Source organism: Tympanuchus pallidicinctus, unplaced genomic scaffold (assembly GCF_026119805.1).
Source record: "Tympanuchus pallidicinctus isolate F22 unplaced genomic scaffold, pur_lepc_1.0 scaffold30, whole genome shotgun sequence".
NCBI classification, from domain to species: Eukaryota; Metazoa; Chordata; class Aves; order Galliformes; family Phasianidae; genus Tympanuchus; species Tympanuchus pallidicinctus.
The window spans coordinates 170,364-184,582 of record NW_026294748.1 but is presented as its reverse complement, the minus strand read 5'-3'; the positions used below and the strand labels follow the sequence as shown (position 1 = coordinate 184,582).

Below are 14,219 nucleotides of genomic sequence, written 5' to 3'. Positions count from 1 at the left end.
AGGGCTGGAGGATGCGCTGCAGCTCCGCTGTGCCGCGCACGGCCGGGCCGCATCCCGCAGGCACCGAGCAGTGAAAGCATCCATCGCCGCGGGGAAACGTGCTGGAGCCGGGGAAGAAAGGGAGCGCATCTTTGTGCGGGTAGCCAGGTAAAAATTTTTGTCAGTTTTCCTCGGCTTTTTCCACTTGACAAAATATTTTGGTTTGTGTCAAAAATGGCAATTTTGCACCTCAGAGATCTCAGGACTTCAGGAGCACTGTTTGAGAGACAAGAACACCAAAACAGGCAGGGCCGGACCAGAGGTGCGCTGCGTCCTGCTGCTTCGTGTTAAGGTGAACCCATCCCTTTCCCTCGGAAAGAGAAAAGTGCTGCCGTTGTGTGAATGCCCTGCTGTGGCCTTGTTAGCTTCATTTTTTCCCAGTAATTCTTAGGAGCCGCCCCAGCCCTCGATGGCTGGCAGGGCAGCACATACAGCACTCAGCGTAACCCATCCCACCGTGCCCTTAAGATGGGACAGATTATTACTCGTCTAAATCTTCTGTTGCAAAATAAGCTGATTTCTTCCCGCCATTTCTGTGAGACACAGTGAATATTTGATTACTGTCCTTTTTATCACTGATTACTGCCCTTTTTTAATCACTGATGCGGATCAGTGTGATCACTGATTATGCCATCGCTTGTTTTCTGCTTTCTCTAAATTGAACTTCAACCCAACAGATCATAGTTTTTTGGTCCATAATTACTCCCTTCTCCCACTCCAGACTCTGCCTAGCCTGCTTTCAATTCCCCAGCTAAGACACGGCTCGTATAGAGCAAAGAACAGCAATGCTTTTATGCCTTACTCACTACTCTTTAGTTACAGCATCTCCTCTCTTTTTCTCTCTTACCCAATGCCATCATAACAGCTCCAGCCATTCCTCTGCTTTGTAAGGAACACTTGATTCCCCTAGATAAGAGTAATGCTTCCCACATCTGTTTTGAATTTTATCTCTATTTTCGGTCCATTCATTATCTTAGTGAGATTACAGTGAATTTTCAACAGACATTACTGATAGGAATTGTGACCCTGTGTAGCTTGCTTAAAAAAAAAAAAAACAAAAACAAAACTATTCTCCAATGTCATTCTCCTAAATCATTCAGGATATTACAGAACAAACCAGGCTTGAGGCAGATCCCTAAAGAACGCCACCCAAGCTGACCTTTCAGGAAATATGAGAATGATTCCTCTGATTAACTTCTAATCTCCCCTGCAGCCCCTGTTTCCTGATGGCTCCTATTTATATATAACAGAATGCACAAGTGTCGGTTACCTTACACCAAGCTACCCTCTTCCATCCCTGCTGTCACATATATATTAAGTTAGCAACTCTGACTAAAATTTTTTTTTGCTAATGCTTTTTTTCCCAGATGCTTTTGAAGTGGTTGTTAGGAAATTTAGTTGAGAATCACCACAGGCTGAGATATAGAGTCATCAACCTACGATTCTTTATCCTTGTTTGTAGGTGCTGCCTTCATTACCAAGTTTTTGAAGATTGATCAAAGAAAAACCTAGAGGTTCTAAGATTATCAAAGGTGAATTTTGACATGCTCTAGCCTAAATTTCATGAGCCCCAAATACAGCTATGATACACGCCACCTAGTTTCTTCTGTTTTTTTCCTTTTCCCTGCATCTATGTACAGCAGAAATTTCATTTAAAGAGAAAAGCCATGAGTAACCTTTCCGGGTGAAGACGCTTCTTCCCTGAACACCTCAGCTATCTCTGCATTATTTGCTATTCTCCATTTCCAGCTGTTAGATAAGAGCAGAGTAGTGAGAACAGCTGAATGTTAGTTTTTTGTCACTTACAATTTCTGGATTCTTAAGGCACCCACAGCAAGCTCAGAAATGCAAGAGTCACAGACGAAAATCCCTGCAGCTTCAGGAGGGCCAGAACTTTGCCTCAGATACTTCCTCAATTTCTAGAAAAATCCATTTATATTCTGTTACTGATCTGTCATCTTAGACCTTCTTGCTAATTTACTAAGGCAATGCAGCTTAAACAACATGGGGAGAAGCTTAAAGAAAATGTAGTTACCAGCTGAGCTTTGCTGATCAGATTTGGCAGCTTTAAAGCCAATTAATTTTCAGTTCAACCTCCTTCAGTAAAACTGGAAAGCGGATAGTGATGGGATAGGTGCCAGTGTGACTTCATCCACAGCTTCATCCTTCTAAGAGAGGAGTTCTGCCATTTCTTACTGGCATTCGGGTTTTTAAATGGAGCAGACTACTGCAACAGTATCACTGTGAATCTGTGCTGTGGTGATCCTCTAAGGTAAGAAACTTACACTATGCAATGCAATGCAGCTTTTCCACATCATATTGAAACTTGAGAGGAGAGCAAGAGCTTTGTAACTCAGTTTATGAGCCACGCAAACTAAGGATGATCTGAATCCAACTGAGCTAAAAAGGGTGTGTGATGCAGCAATCCTCTTTTGGCTTTGATAAAATAGATGGATACTGAGCAGTAATTAAAGTCATATTTTTACTTTGATCTTTATGCAAGTAACTTCAGGAAGCTTTTCACACACTTCCTAGAAGTCAGTTTTAAATTCTGCTTTTATTCAACTTCTTAAATGATTCTATACACATCCAGTGCAATATTCTAGAAAATTCAGCTTCCAAAACTTTCCCCCCCTTTCTTCTACATTCTTCCATTTGGATAGAATTACCAGAATGATTGGTTTAAAAATTACCAGAAGTTGGTAAAAGATTATATATATTTGTGGTGAGATTTTAAGTCTTCAGACACTAAAGATGCAGATAGGCATCTTATGGGATCTCTCAAAATTCCTAAGCATCTAAGGCGCTTACGTGAGTAGGCACTTTGAAAATCCTACTGAGGACGCAACTGCATCTTTAGGTGCCTTGGAAAATCTCGTCACAGATGTCAAGTTTCAGAGTAGCAGTGTGATAGGTGTGATTCAGCTGTGGCCTTTAATAGGTAAAGGGGTGAAAGGAGGACTAAGTCTGAAAATATTTCAAGTGCACAGTACTGGGGAAGGAAGGGATAGGTATATTATGTTATAACAGCAGGACTAGCTCACAATTTTCTTTACTACATTGCCTTCACATATAGTACAAATAATATTTTGCATATTTTATGTTTCATCTTTTTTTTAACAGTCAAATGGCAGGAAAGAAAAATTGTTGAAAAAACTCCATAATCACCCTTAAATAAACTAGATTTGTATATATATATATAATAATTAAAAAAAAAAAAAAGAAAGAAAAAAAAAAAGATCACTGGAATTCTAGATAGTAATAACATCATCTTTTATTTATTGACACTACCAGAAAAGTTTTGACAATGCACTTTTATGTGAAAACACTCTTCATTTCATTTGAAAAGCTGGAGATATATCAAAATACATATTTACATTAAGACTTAAGCTCTTGTTATACATTTCCAAAGTAGTACTCTTAATAGAACTCTCCTATTTCTAAGCTTCTCTTTTCAGTCATGTTCAATTATGTTTGGAGACAACAACGAAAGTAAAATTCAAGGTACATTCTATTATGATTTGGGTACCAAAAGTTAATTTTCTTGGGATGGAAGCATAGGAACAGTCTAAGCAGTGGATTGGCAAATAGGAAATGCTGTTCTAATCTGTAGAATCCCTTGAAGTCATTGTGGGATTCAAAATAAATATTTTGCGTCTTTTGAACTACCACTACTCCTTATAGTGCATATACTTATTAAAACAAATAAGAAGCTAAAGGTGACAAATGTTTCCTGAACTGCTAGAAATATTTACAGAAATATGTATGAAGCATTCATCACATCCAGCATTGTTTATAAACTTTTATGTATCGAAGTTGATTACAATGAGCATTTCTGCAACGTAACAGACTTCATTTAGCTTTGCAGAGTATTTGCAATCATAGCGAATCTCTGCTTCAGACTCTCTTTTTTCTGTTTTAAGTGGTTTTCTATTGTTCTCGCTTCCTTCAAGATTCCATCAAGCTCTTGCACGTAAGAAGCATCCATTGCTGCTCGCTCACTTAATTGGGAAGGAAAAAAGAAAAAACATCAGCGAAAGTGAAATTCAATACTAAGGCTAATGATTTCCTCACTAGTTAGAGCTGCTTTTTTTACTTTAAAATGGAGTCAATCAATACTCAGTTTCTGACCAAATGCTGTTGTTACTCTATTGTAACAAAGAACATTGCTTTTATTTCAAAATCTACTGTTTATAATTGTAACAGAAAAAAAAAAAAAAAAAAAAAATTAACTGCAGCCAGAGTAATCCATCATAGCAAGAAAAGATGCCCAGAGAGGCTGTGGATGCTCCATCCGTGAAGGTGTTCAGGACCAGGTTGTGCAGGGTCATGGGCAGCCTGGTGTAGTACCAGATCTGGAGGTTGGTGGCCCTGCCTGTGGCAGGGGCTTGGAATCTGATGACCCTTGGTGTCCCTTCCAACCCAACCCATTCTGTGATTCTATGACTATGAAGTGCTGTGCAAATGAGACCACAGTAACTTGCCTTAAGATGTGGGCATACTTTGCCAACAAGTTCTTGATTTCTTTATTCATCTCTGTTAAAAGAAAAAGTGACTTCATTCAAACAGTGGAACAAGTCTATCTTGGCATCCAATTACAGCATTCAGCTCGGGTGTGTGAATACATCACCGTTTAGCAGCTCTTCCAGGGGCTCAGGTTTGTACAGGGACTGCAGGCCATCCGAAAGCGCTGGGTCTGCTGTGTCAGCAGAGGACAGCTGAGGGCTTTCTGTATCATCGGCCTGACAACAGAGCACATGAAAACTGTATATAGAATATATATATATGTACACGCACACAGGTTCTATAGCTTGAAACAAGCTCGGCACCAGAATTTACTTGAAGAGTGTCAAAAAGATCTGGAGTTGCTTCTCACGGAGTGTAGGTGCTGCTGAGGCCCCTCCTCACGGCTCACCTCCAGCTCTTTCTTGCGTTTACTTCTGCTTTCATCAGGTTTCTGCACGCTGCTCGTCATCGTTATCTGATTAACAGATAGATAGCCAGGAATAAAGTACAACATCAGCTGCTGTGCGTGGCTGTGGCGCGGACGGGAAACACCCGCAGAGATGGGCGCTCCGCAAGGCCGCTCCCGCCCGCTCCCTCAGCCGGCGCTCGGTTTTCCCGCCCTTGGCGGCCCTAATGGCGGCCGCGCGAGCAGCGGGCGCGCGCCCCGGGGCGGCCGTTGGGACAGAGCCGGAATACAGGAGCGCGGAGGGGGAATTTTTCGCATCTTTCGCTTCTGGTTTTAAGAGAAAAAAAGACACGTACTGCCCGGAGGTCCTCTGAAAGCCAGAGCTCGCGGCAAGAAATGAAACTGCTGGGAGAAGAACTGAACGCTTCCTCAAAGCAGGGGCGCTGCTCAGCTGGCTGCCAGGCGCGGCACAGCGAGGTGATGAGGAACCACGTCCGGATAGACGTCAGAGCGATACGCGAATTAAGTGTGAATTAAATTAACATGCTGGCATGTTTTCATGAGCAGACACCTACATTAAAATAAATGAAGTGCCTTTTACCACATTCTGGATGTGATAGTTGATGGAAAGAGCTCGGAGGGGAAAGAAGAGCATCTCAGCCGTTCCCTCGCGTGCAGCTCCGGTTCCTCTGAAAATGGAGATGGCAAAGCGTCAGGAGAAATAGAAGCTCGGAACCGACATCAGAGCCAGATACCAGCTCGACCTCGGTCCTTAAACACACAAGTGTTAAAGACGGAGAGGAAAGAACTCTGGGACCCAGTGGGATGTTTATGGTCTCAAAGGTCGACATGAATAAGCAGTAATAATAATAACCTATTGCTTCCTACACACACTGCAGGCTGAAAGAGATGGGGCTGCACAAACTTTGGGGCCGAGCATAATAATGCCATCGAATGTTTCCACAGGTCTAAAAAAAAATAATTGAGTGCGAAGAAAAATTATTTTGAATGAGAAGAAAAATTTTTTAGGGGTAGAAACAAAAAACGAAAACTTTCTATTTCCATCGGAAAAGAGCAATTGTAGTTTATAACTTCTGAAAGGAAGTTGATGGCTACTGGGACAATGCTGAGGAACAAATAAGCAGGGAAGAAGTCACTTATGTTTTTATTGACCTATCTGTAGATACTACTGCAGGAAACAACCGCCTAAACAGAGTACCTAGAGGATGGTAGAACTGCAGCTCAAGGTAAACACAACCCATGTGCTCCAAGCGCCTTGTAACAAATCAGGAAATTGGATGGGGATGATGGAATATTGCTGTCTGGTTTAAATCCTTTCAGCGTAACTCAGTGTAAATGGATGTATACGCACATACTATCTGAAAGCAGTGTCACCAAAAATGTGCTTTTCTGTGCTTATCTGCCTGAAACATGAGCCTTTACTTTGTTGGCATACTACAGTGACTGGGCAAAGAAAATTTTTTCTTCTGAGAAATATTCCGTAACACATGAGTTCCCCTTTTTACATGTTATTCTAAATCAATGTCATAAGTTCCTTCCAAACAGCTTAAAAAAAGTTATGCATTTCTCTAACATGCCTGTAATTTTCACCAACAGACACCAGCAAAGCACACTGCTCCCTATGGATGGAGCTAACAAGATCTGCAGTTTTTAGGAAAGTGATCCATTTTTGTTTGTTTGTTTTAGGATTATTATTTTAGAGAAGAGACTGAAAGAAGGTGCTTTGGCCTCAAAATTATATTCCTCATTTTCAGATGTAAGCCCTAAAGACACATATGGATTTCCACACCACCTCCAAGAGCAGTAGCAGGCATGGAGTAGGGAGAATGCCTCAAGTTTTCTCCCACAGTCCTGAGACCAAACCATGATTTCTCCAAGACTGCAGAAGGCTGCTGCTTATCCACTCCCAAGTTTATTTTCCTGGTTTTATATCATGAGTTGTCCTATCAGCACACAGCACTTACATTATAGTTATGGTGTCTGCGCTGCATTTAGCACCCCAGCACTCACCTCCTGAGGAGCATCACACAGTGCGGCTGTGCCACTTACGTGTTAGCAGTGGCTATTGTCACTTTATTTGTTTGCAATTTTGGAAATGACTTTGGAAGTGACATACAGGTGGTACAACTTAGGAGCCATCATTTCATAGAATAGAATCACAGAATCACAGAATGGCTCAGTTGGAGGGCAGCTCAAAGCCCACCCAGTGCCACCCCCGGCCGTGGGCAGGGCTGCCCCCCACCAGCTCAGGCTGCCCAGGGCCCCATCCCACCTGGCCTGGAGTGCCTGCAGGGATGGGGCACCCACAGCTCTCTGGGCAGCAGCGCCAGAGCCTCACCGCCCCCTGGGTCAAAAATTCCTTCCTAACATCTAACCTACATCTCTCCTCTTCTAGTTTAAAGCCATTCCCTCTTTCGTTTCCCCGTTCATCTGGTGCCAGCTGCTAGCCACAACCCCCAGGGCTTTTCTTTTCCTCCACAGGAACCCGTATTGCTCCCCAGAAGGACGTTCATACGGAGGAGGGGAGGTGATGTGGAGGTGTCACATCAGAGCTGTGTGTCCCGGTGCTCTTTGGGAACGAGGGCGGCACACACTGCACCCCACCCGGTGCCGGAGCGTAGCGCAGAACAGCTGCCCGGGGATGGGTGCAGCAGGGAACGGACCGCACCATTGTGTCGGCGTGAAAACGAGATGTGCGCTGACATCTGCGTGAGATAACGGGAGTCAAAACAAAAAAGTTCCCTTCGTAACCTCACATTTACATGATTCGATTTGTCCACCGAGGAGGAGGAAGTGCCACCGAATAAATGCAGACGTACACAGACAACAGCTGGAACAAGCCCTGCATTCTGCCCACCGCCGCTGTTCCCGGACGGTGATGCAACCCGCCTGAAGTCCTCCTCCCGCGGCCGCTCCTCCCGGCTCCGCGCTGTGCAGGCGGAGGCTCCGAGCGCCGCTCCCGGCACCCGTCCGGCTCCGCCGCCTCCCTCCCGCTTACACCGCGCCACAGCCGCCGAGGAGCCCGGTAGGATCGCGGCCGCCGAGCTCGGCCGGAGCCTGTCCTGGGGAGCGGGCGGCCGCGCGGTGGGTGCCCCGGGGCCGGGAGCGCGGCGAGCCGGGCGGGGACGCTCCCCGTGGGCGGCGGCGCTCCCTGCGGGCTGCCGGTAGGGCGCGCCGAGCCGGGCGGCACCCAGCCGGGCTGCGCTCAGCCCCGCTCCCGCTTCCCCTGCCGTCCCGCTCCCGCTCGCGTCCCGCGCTGCCCTTCTGCGGCCGATGCCCCCCTGCCCCCCGCTGCCCCTGCTCCGCTCCGCCCTCCTCTCCCCGCAGGGGCTCGTTAGGAGCGGCAGCCCCTCGCCTCACAGAGGGGCAAAGAGCTGGATCGCGTTGTGGGCTGTGGGCTTTACCCGCTAAAGCGATGGCCGCCTTTTCCTTGAATGCTTTATCAGTAAATCTGGCACGTGCTTTCCCCTTTTCTTTAGAACGAATGAAAAGTCCTTGGTTTCTTGCTTTGACTGCTCCGAATGAGGCGGGCGCTGTTCGGGGTTATTTCCTCGCAGCCCTCGGCTGTGAGTCTCACGCCTGTCCCGCAACCAGCAGCTGGGGCCCGAGAACGTGAAGGAAGGAAACGTTGCCATCCAGTGCACTCCTTACAGTGCTTTCCCAGAGGGACGAGGAAATCGCTGTAATTCCGCCGCAGCAAGCCCTGAGGCTGATGTCTGCTCTTAGTTACCTGGTGGCATTGCTCAGTTAGATTTTGCTTGTTTAATAATTCTTTTCCAAGTGATTAAAAAGAGCCTTGGCAGCGAGTCAGATGTACCGAATGAAAATGAAGTGCTGGTGCAAGTGCTGGTTCTTTCCATTGTTTGCTGGGTTTTACATTTATTTACATTCATTACTCCATCAGTGAGTGAAAGGGAAAAAACTGTTTTGGCAGGAGTTGCTCAGTCTGAATGAAAAAACCCCTGTGCCAAACTACTTCCATAAAGTGATTTCGGCATTCGTACAGTCATATTGCCCTTGTTTGCTTGATGCTGTCTGTCTGCAGTGTCCGTACGCTCTGCCTTCTCTCTACACTGTATGCATGTGGCCCCGCTGCAGCCTCCGTACAGATGCTGGCTCCTGGTGGCCATGGCTGTGCTGGGAAAAGTGGGCAAAGCACCTCACAAACCTCAGCAATATAGAAAAGGTCATTTAAAAACTATACTGCCAGAGAGAGAGAATGCCTGTCTTCCACTGCTGTGCTCTAACTTCCTTTATGCCTATTCTCCCTTTAAGAGTGGTAAATGCTGTTTTAATTTTGAAGAGGAAACCCACATCAGGTTGTTTTTCTTTTGTTGATAAATACATTCTAGTGTTTATTTCTTAGAATTATTGTTTCCCACAGCAGCCATCCCAGCAGCCAAGTCCTTGTCAGGACAAATGTCTCTGTCACTTTTGGTTTGTTTTGTCATTTTTTCCCTGGTGTGCTGCAATAATTCAAGTCATCACATAAGCCAATGAAAACTGTTATAAAATCACAGAATTAGAAGGATTATCTACATAATTCTAATGATAAAAAGCAACAGATAAAGGGACCAATTGTCCTTTATATGCAAACAGTTCTTCAACATATAGAGAAACATGCTGGCCCTAGTACAGCACTGTGCACCAGGGGAGAACAAACCCAAGAACTCCCTCTGCTCACAGAGTAAGAAACATTGCTCTTAGCTCCGAATCCTCTTGGTGTGTTTCTGGCAGTGTGAAGATGAGCTGTGAAGAGATCGCCGTGTGTGCAGTACGGCTCAGAGAAAACCTCTGCCTCTATTTTGAAGGTAATTATTGCCCACTGCTGGAAGAGACACCGGGTTTCTGATAACTGCGTAGGAGATCAAAAGCTGCTGTGCAATTCAGTCCTTTCCTTAAGCGGGCATCCCTGACTTTGTGGAATCCCTTCTTTAACTCCACACCACCAGCATCCTCATAGCAGTTACTGTCCCCACACTCTTCATAGAACCATTGTTCTTAGATTATGCAGCCAGGCTGTTCAGTGCAAAAAGCATCTGAGTCTGAGGCAGCTGTTCCAGTGTGGTGGCAGTTCAGCACCATATTGCTGCTGAACACCTTAAGCTTTGACTAACTTCCTCTGTTCCAATGCTGATGAAACCCAATGTCTTTATTGCTCTGATTTCACGTAATTTTTCCCTAAGCTTCTGCTTGAAATTCTGTCGGCGAATTATTTGAGTCAGTGAAATTGTTACTGCACACTATTCCAGTAAACAATCCTCAGAAGGGTTGGAACACTGTGGGGTGATCTGGAATAAATGGCCAGCTTCCCATCTCTCTTTGGGCAATGCTAGCTTCTTTAGAAGCGATTTTAAATGATTCAAAATTTGCTCATTTGGAACAAAGGTGCTGATGGAAGCACAATTTTGCATGCCATTCATCACCTGGTTACAGGCCTACACTGAACTGAGCTGCTCACCCTTAAGTAGCCCTACAATATTTTGCATGCCTCTTGGTTTGGTAATATCTTAAGCTCTCAGATGTTGTGGCTTCATTGTTGAGCTTGTGCTCCCAAATGAAACGCTGTGTGGTGAGAAGAGCTCTGCTTGGTGTGTTTGTGATACTGGAAGTGTGTGGCTGGCTGGTTTCCAGTCTTGCAGTACAAAACTGTTTAGAAATTGGTTTCTTTTTGTGAGGCAGAGATTAATGATGTGTTTTTTTCCTCCTCATTGCTCGCTTGGGACCAAGATGATGGTAAGCTGAAAGCCCAGCATTTGTTACTTCCTTATCAACTTTAACTAAATTAACCTGCTTAAGTGTACTAACCCACGAAAGCTCTGTGTGCCTTAGAGAACAAATTTTCCAACTGATTAATGGCTACTCTAAAAAGAGCTACAGATCTCCTCCTTCTGAAGTTGCTGTTGCTATATTTCCTACAGAGGTGCAGATATGGGCTTCCTTAATACAAAGAGCTTTTTGTGCAACTGTAATTGTTTGACAGAGGAGAGCACTGTTGCTTCTGTATTACCATTAACAGGTTTTGTAGCTTCTCTGGTTTATATTGGAGACTTCTGCTTTGCCTGAACTGCTACGAGCCAGAGGTGGAAAGAATGATGGCTTCTGCTCTGTTTGTGATTGCTGTTCTATCAACTTGCTGCACTATCTTTAATCACAAAATAAAGCCTGCAGTGATCTGCAAAAATCCATGCAGATCAAAAGCATCATTGTTTTGTTTGTTTGTTTTTAATTATTATTTGTTCCCCTTTGCTTAATATTTCTGCAGAGCTGGAATGTGATGCGTTTTGTAAGGAAAAAACTATCAAACGATTCTTTCGAAATGTCAATAGCCAATTGCTTGTGGTTCGTCCAGATTTAAACATGGCAGCTTTTGAAGATGTAACAGATCAGGAGGTGAAATCTGGTATGCTGCTTTTCATACCTACACCATAAGCACTGCCCCGTTTCTTTATTCTAGATGTGCTTCTGTTGTGTGCAATCACTGAGTTGAAATAGCAATACAAAGAATTAAGGAGAAGAAAGGTTTAAGACAACTGTATTCAGCACTAAAAGCCTGTACTTCTAACAGCAGTATTTAGCCAGGCACTTACAGTTTTGTTTCTGCTTTGTGAGTGCCTCAGCTATTCATTTTGAACTTCATGTACAGAACACACACAAGTGACTTATCACATACATCTGGAAATCAGGCTACATATCCAGTTCTCACTTTGTGCACGAACACAAAAAGATTGGAACATGCCACTTATACTAACTGGCAATTTCATATGCCTTCTTGCAAATTCAAACTTGCACTGAATGACAGCAGAAAGTCAAGAATATGTTAGCAGCAGCCACTGACAAAGTCCTGGCTCTCCTGACAGAAAAAGTGTCATGGAAGGACAGCAGTAAAGACAGAAGCACGGCTAAGAACTTGCAGCTCTCTTCTGAGCAAGCTATTAATAATAACCATCTTACATTTAGGCACTGGAATGTACTTCAACATTCACTGTTACAAGACCACCGCGCCTTCAGCAGGGATGCCTGTTGCATTCAGCGTCCAGGTAGAAGATAAGAGTTACTACATGTGTTGTGAGAAAGAGCAGGGGAAAATGGTTGTTCGATTTAGGGTAAGTATCTGCTCCTGAAACCTCATTGTATGGAACTAGGAGGGAAAACTGAGAACACAAATGAGCTGAAAGAGAACTACTCAATCTTGTTCTGGGACTAACCTGCCCTTTTTTTTCCACAGGAAGGAGAAGTTCCCACAGACATTCCTGGTGAAAGTAACATCATATTTTTCAAAAAGACATTTACATCTTGCAGCTCCAAAGCTTTTAAGTTCGAGTACTCTCTTGAACAAGGAATGTTCTTGGCCTTTGAGGAAGAAGACTCCTTAAGAAAATTAATTTTAAAGAAACTGCCGAGAGAAGATGAAGTCGATGAAACCACAAAGTTTGTAACAAGTCGTAATGAAAGGCACAACCTATGATATATTTCTACACTCTTAAAATGTAATTTGGCTTTTTATGAAAGAAGTCTAATTCATTCAAAATCCAAAGGAAGACAATTGTATATTTAGTATATTTACATATAGCCAGCTACAGTAAGATAGTCCAAAAACAAGCATCTTCAAATGCAAAACAAATGCAAGTTGTTGGGGAAAAGCAACAGAAGAATGTTTTCTAGCAAATGATAGCAAAGAGAATTACGAAGTGTATAAACAAGAACATGCATGTGTTCATAATCCTGTACAGTTTGATCTCAAACATCTTTAGAGCTTGTTGAACAAACAGTTTTGAGGTAAATGTCTCATACATGGAAAAGATCTGTTGTGGGGATGGAGAGAAAACAGCTGAAAAAAAGAAAACTGCACATTTCCTATGCCAGATCGTGAATCTCGCCAATAAACGTCATTACCTTTTTTGTTATTTTTTTACATTATTTCCTGCATCTTCACCTATTTCAGTTACATTGGCATTCATACAGTGGCATTCATGAAGTGCTACTTCAACAGAAGTAGCAACAACTTTTACTGTAAACTTAGCAGCATCTTTTATTAGAGAACTGGTAACTTACCTGAACAATTGGAATTTTAATAATGCTGTTTGTCTTCAGAGAAAATGAAGAAAATGTAAGGGGTTTTGGAACTTGACAGTAAGCTGCAGATGACTACGAAATGAAGCAAACATTTGTACACGCAACGGGCTGTTGATCGCAAAGACGGAAATGGCTGTGGCAAGGAAGCTATCTTTGTGTATGACAACATGGACATGCTGGGGTTGAGCTGTGCACTCTTTCACATTTGGAGCTGAGCAAACACTGGAATTCAGCAAAAATAAGGTATGTGTAACACACTGCAAATATTTACTCTCCAGAAATTGTGTGACTCTCATTTTCTGTGTATAGGAGTAAAGGAGGCATTGTTCCTCCTTTCCTCAGCCAACTGCAGACAGTGATTACCTGGACGTGGTTTGAAGCTGAGGTCCTGGATTCTCACTTTGCCAGGCTGAAGAGGCAATTAGAGAGAGGGTACAACTGTCATATCCCATACAGGCAGAAGTAATCAAAGAAAACAGGAAAGCTTCTGTCATGAAATCAAAAATTCCTCAAATTTACAGAAGAAGACAAATCTCAGCATTTGTTTTGGTATTTAAAAAAATACTAAATATTAAAAAAAAAATTTTTTTAAAAAGCAGAGGCTGGAGATGTAGAAGTGCTGTGACGACTGTCAGTTTTCATACTATGCTGCTTCACCCACCCAGCTGCTGCAGGAATTTCTGAGGCAAGAAAAGCAGTTCTCTGGACTCACATACAGGCACCACTGAATGTGCTGTAGCTTAGAAAGAGTTTGCTAGAGAGGCTCAAATTAAAAAATGCATTAACATACACAGACATGTTTTAATTTGCCTGATGAATATTCAAAACAATGGGTCAAATCAATCAAACTGTTACAGGATCAAACTGTTACAGCCGTAATTTAGGACAAAAGTACATGGAACTGGCAGAACTGGAAGACGTGCTTCCCGCAGAGCAAGCTGTGGTTGTTACCTTCCCATTCTGGCTGCAGTAGCGCAGAAAGCTGGTCACAGCAGTGCTAGCCTCCAAACCAGTTGTCTGGGTTACTGTGTTACCAGAGTTCCGACAGCTCCCTTCTCACACAACACCTCTCAGACAAGAATACCACACACAGATACAACCCACATTTGGGCTCAGAAGAGGAAACGTCAATTTCTATGATAGCTGCTCAGATCCTACAGAGCTAACGAGT

At 43.7% G+C, this 14,219-nt stretch overlaps 2 protein-coding genes and 1 long non-coding RNA gene across 4 annotated transcripts; 2 read left to right on the top strand and 1 right to left on the bottom strand.

Moving 5' to 3' along the window:
- Positions 1-39: 39 nt before the first annotated feature.
- Positions 40-1,634, top strand: LOC128087481 (uncharacterized). The gene is made up of 2 exons (XR_008209871.1): positions 40-147; positions 1,502-1,634. It is a non-coding gene; the product is annotated as an uncharacterized LOC128087481 (long non-coding RNA).
- Positions 1,635-3,295: 1,661 nt separating this feature from the next.
- Positions 3,296-5,914, bottom strand: TEX12 (testis expressed 12). Of its 2 annotated transcripts, XM_052697012.1 has the most exons (6): positions 5,553-5,914; positions 5,308-5,406; positions 4,955-5,020; positions 4,670-4,781; positions 4,520-4,575; positions 3,296-4,036 (listed from the first exon to the last, which is right to left on the bottom strand). In XM_052697012.1, exons 1-6 carry the CDS (start codon positions 5,604-5,606, stop codon positions 3,896-3,898), a joined length of 528 nt encoding a protein of 175 aa, XP_052552972.1. In that variant the 5' UTR covers positions 5,607-5,914; the 3' UTR covers positions 3,296-3,895. The 2 variants fall into 2 exon arrangements, 1 of the variants encoding a protein (XP_052552972.1); XR_008209870.1 differs by lacking the exon at positions 5,553-5,914 and having other exon boundaries at positions 3,970-4,036; positions 4,520-4,781; positions 4,879-5,020; positions 5,308-5,509.
- A 1,824-nt stretch (positions 5,915-7,738) lies between these two features.
- IL18 (interleukin 18) lies at positions 7,739-13,635 on the top strand (the record flags this gene model as incomplete). The annotated part of the gene is given in 7 exon segments (XM_052697038.1): positions 7,739-7,950; positions 7,952-8,056; positions 9,710-9,783; positions 10,703-10,708; positions 11,238-11,375; positions 11,933-12,078; positions 12,201-13,635. Coding segments are annotated over 7 exon segments (921 nt in total), but the record flags the coding sequence as incomplete, so codon positions are not given.
- Positions 13,636-14,219: the final 584 nt, after the last annotated feature.

What these genes read in the sequence shown, in the direction of transcription:
- TEX12 (XM_052697012.1), bottom strand. Translation starts at nt 5,606, where the DNA reads ATGCTCTTCTTTCCCCTCCGAGCTCTTTCCATCAACTATCACATCCAG. An exon ending in CCTGGAAGAGCTGCTAAACG is followed by an intron (nt 4,576 to 4,669) that starts GTGATGTATTCA and finishes TTCTTTTAACAG; the next exon opens with AGATGAATAAAGAAATCAAG. An exon ending in ATGCCCACATCTTAAGGCAA is followed by an intron (nt 4,037 to 4,519) that starts GTTACTGTGGTC and finishes CAATTAAGTGAG; the next exon opens with CGAGCAGCAATGGATGCTTC.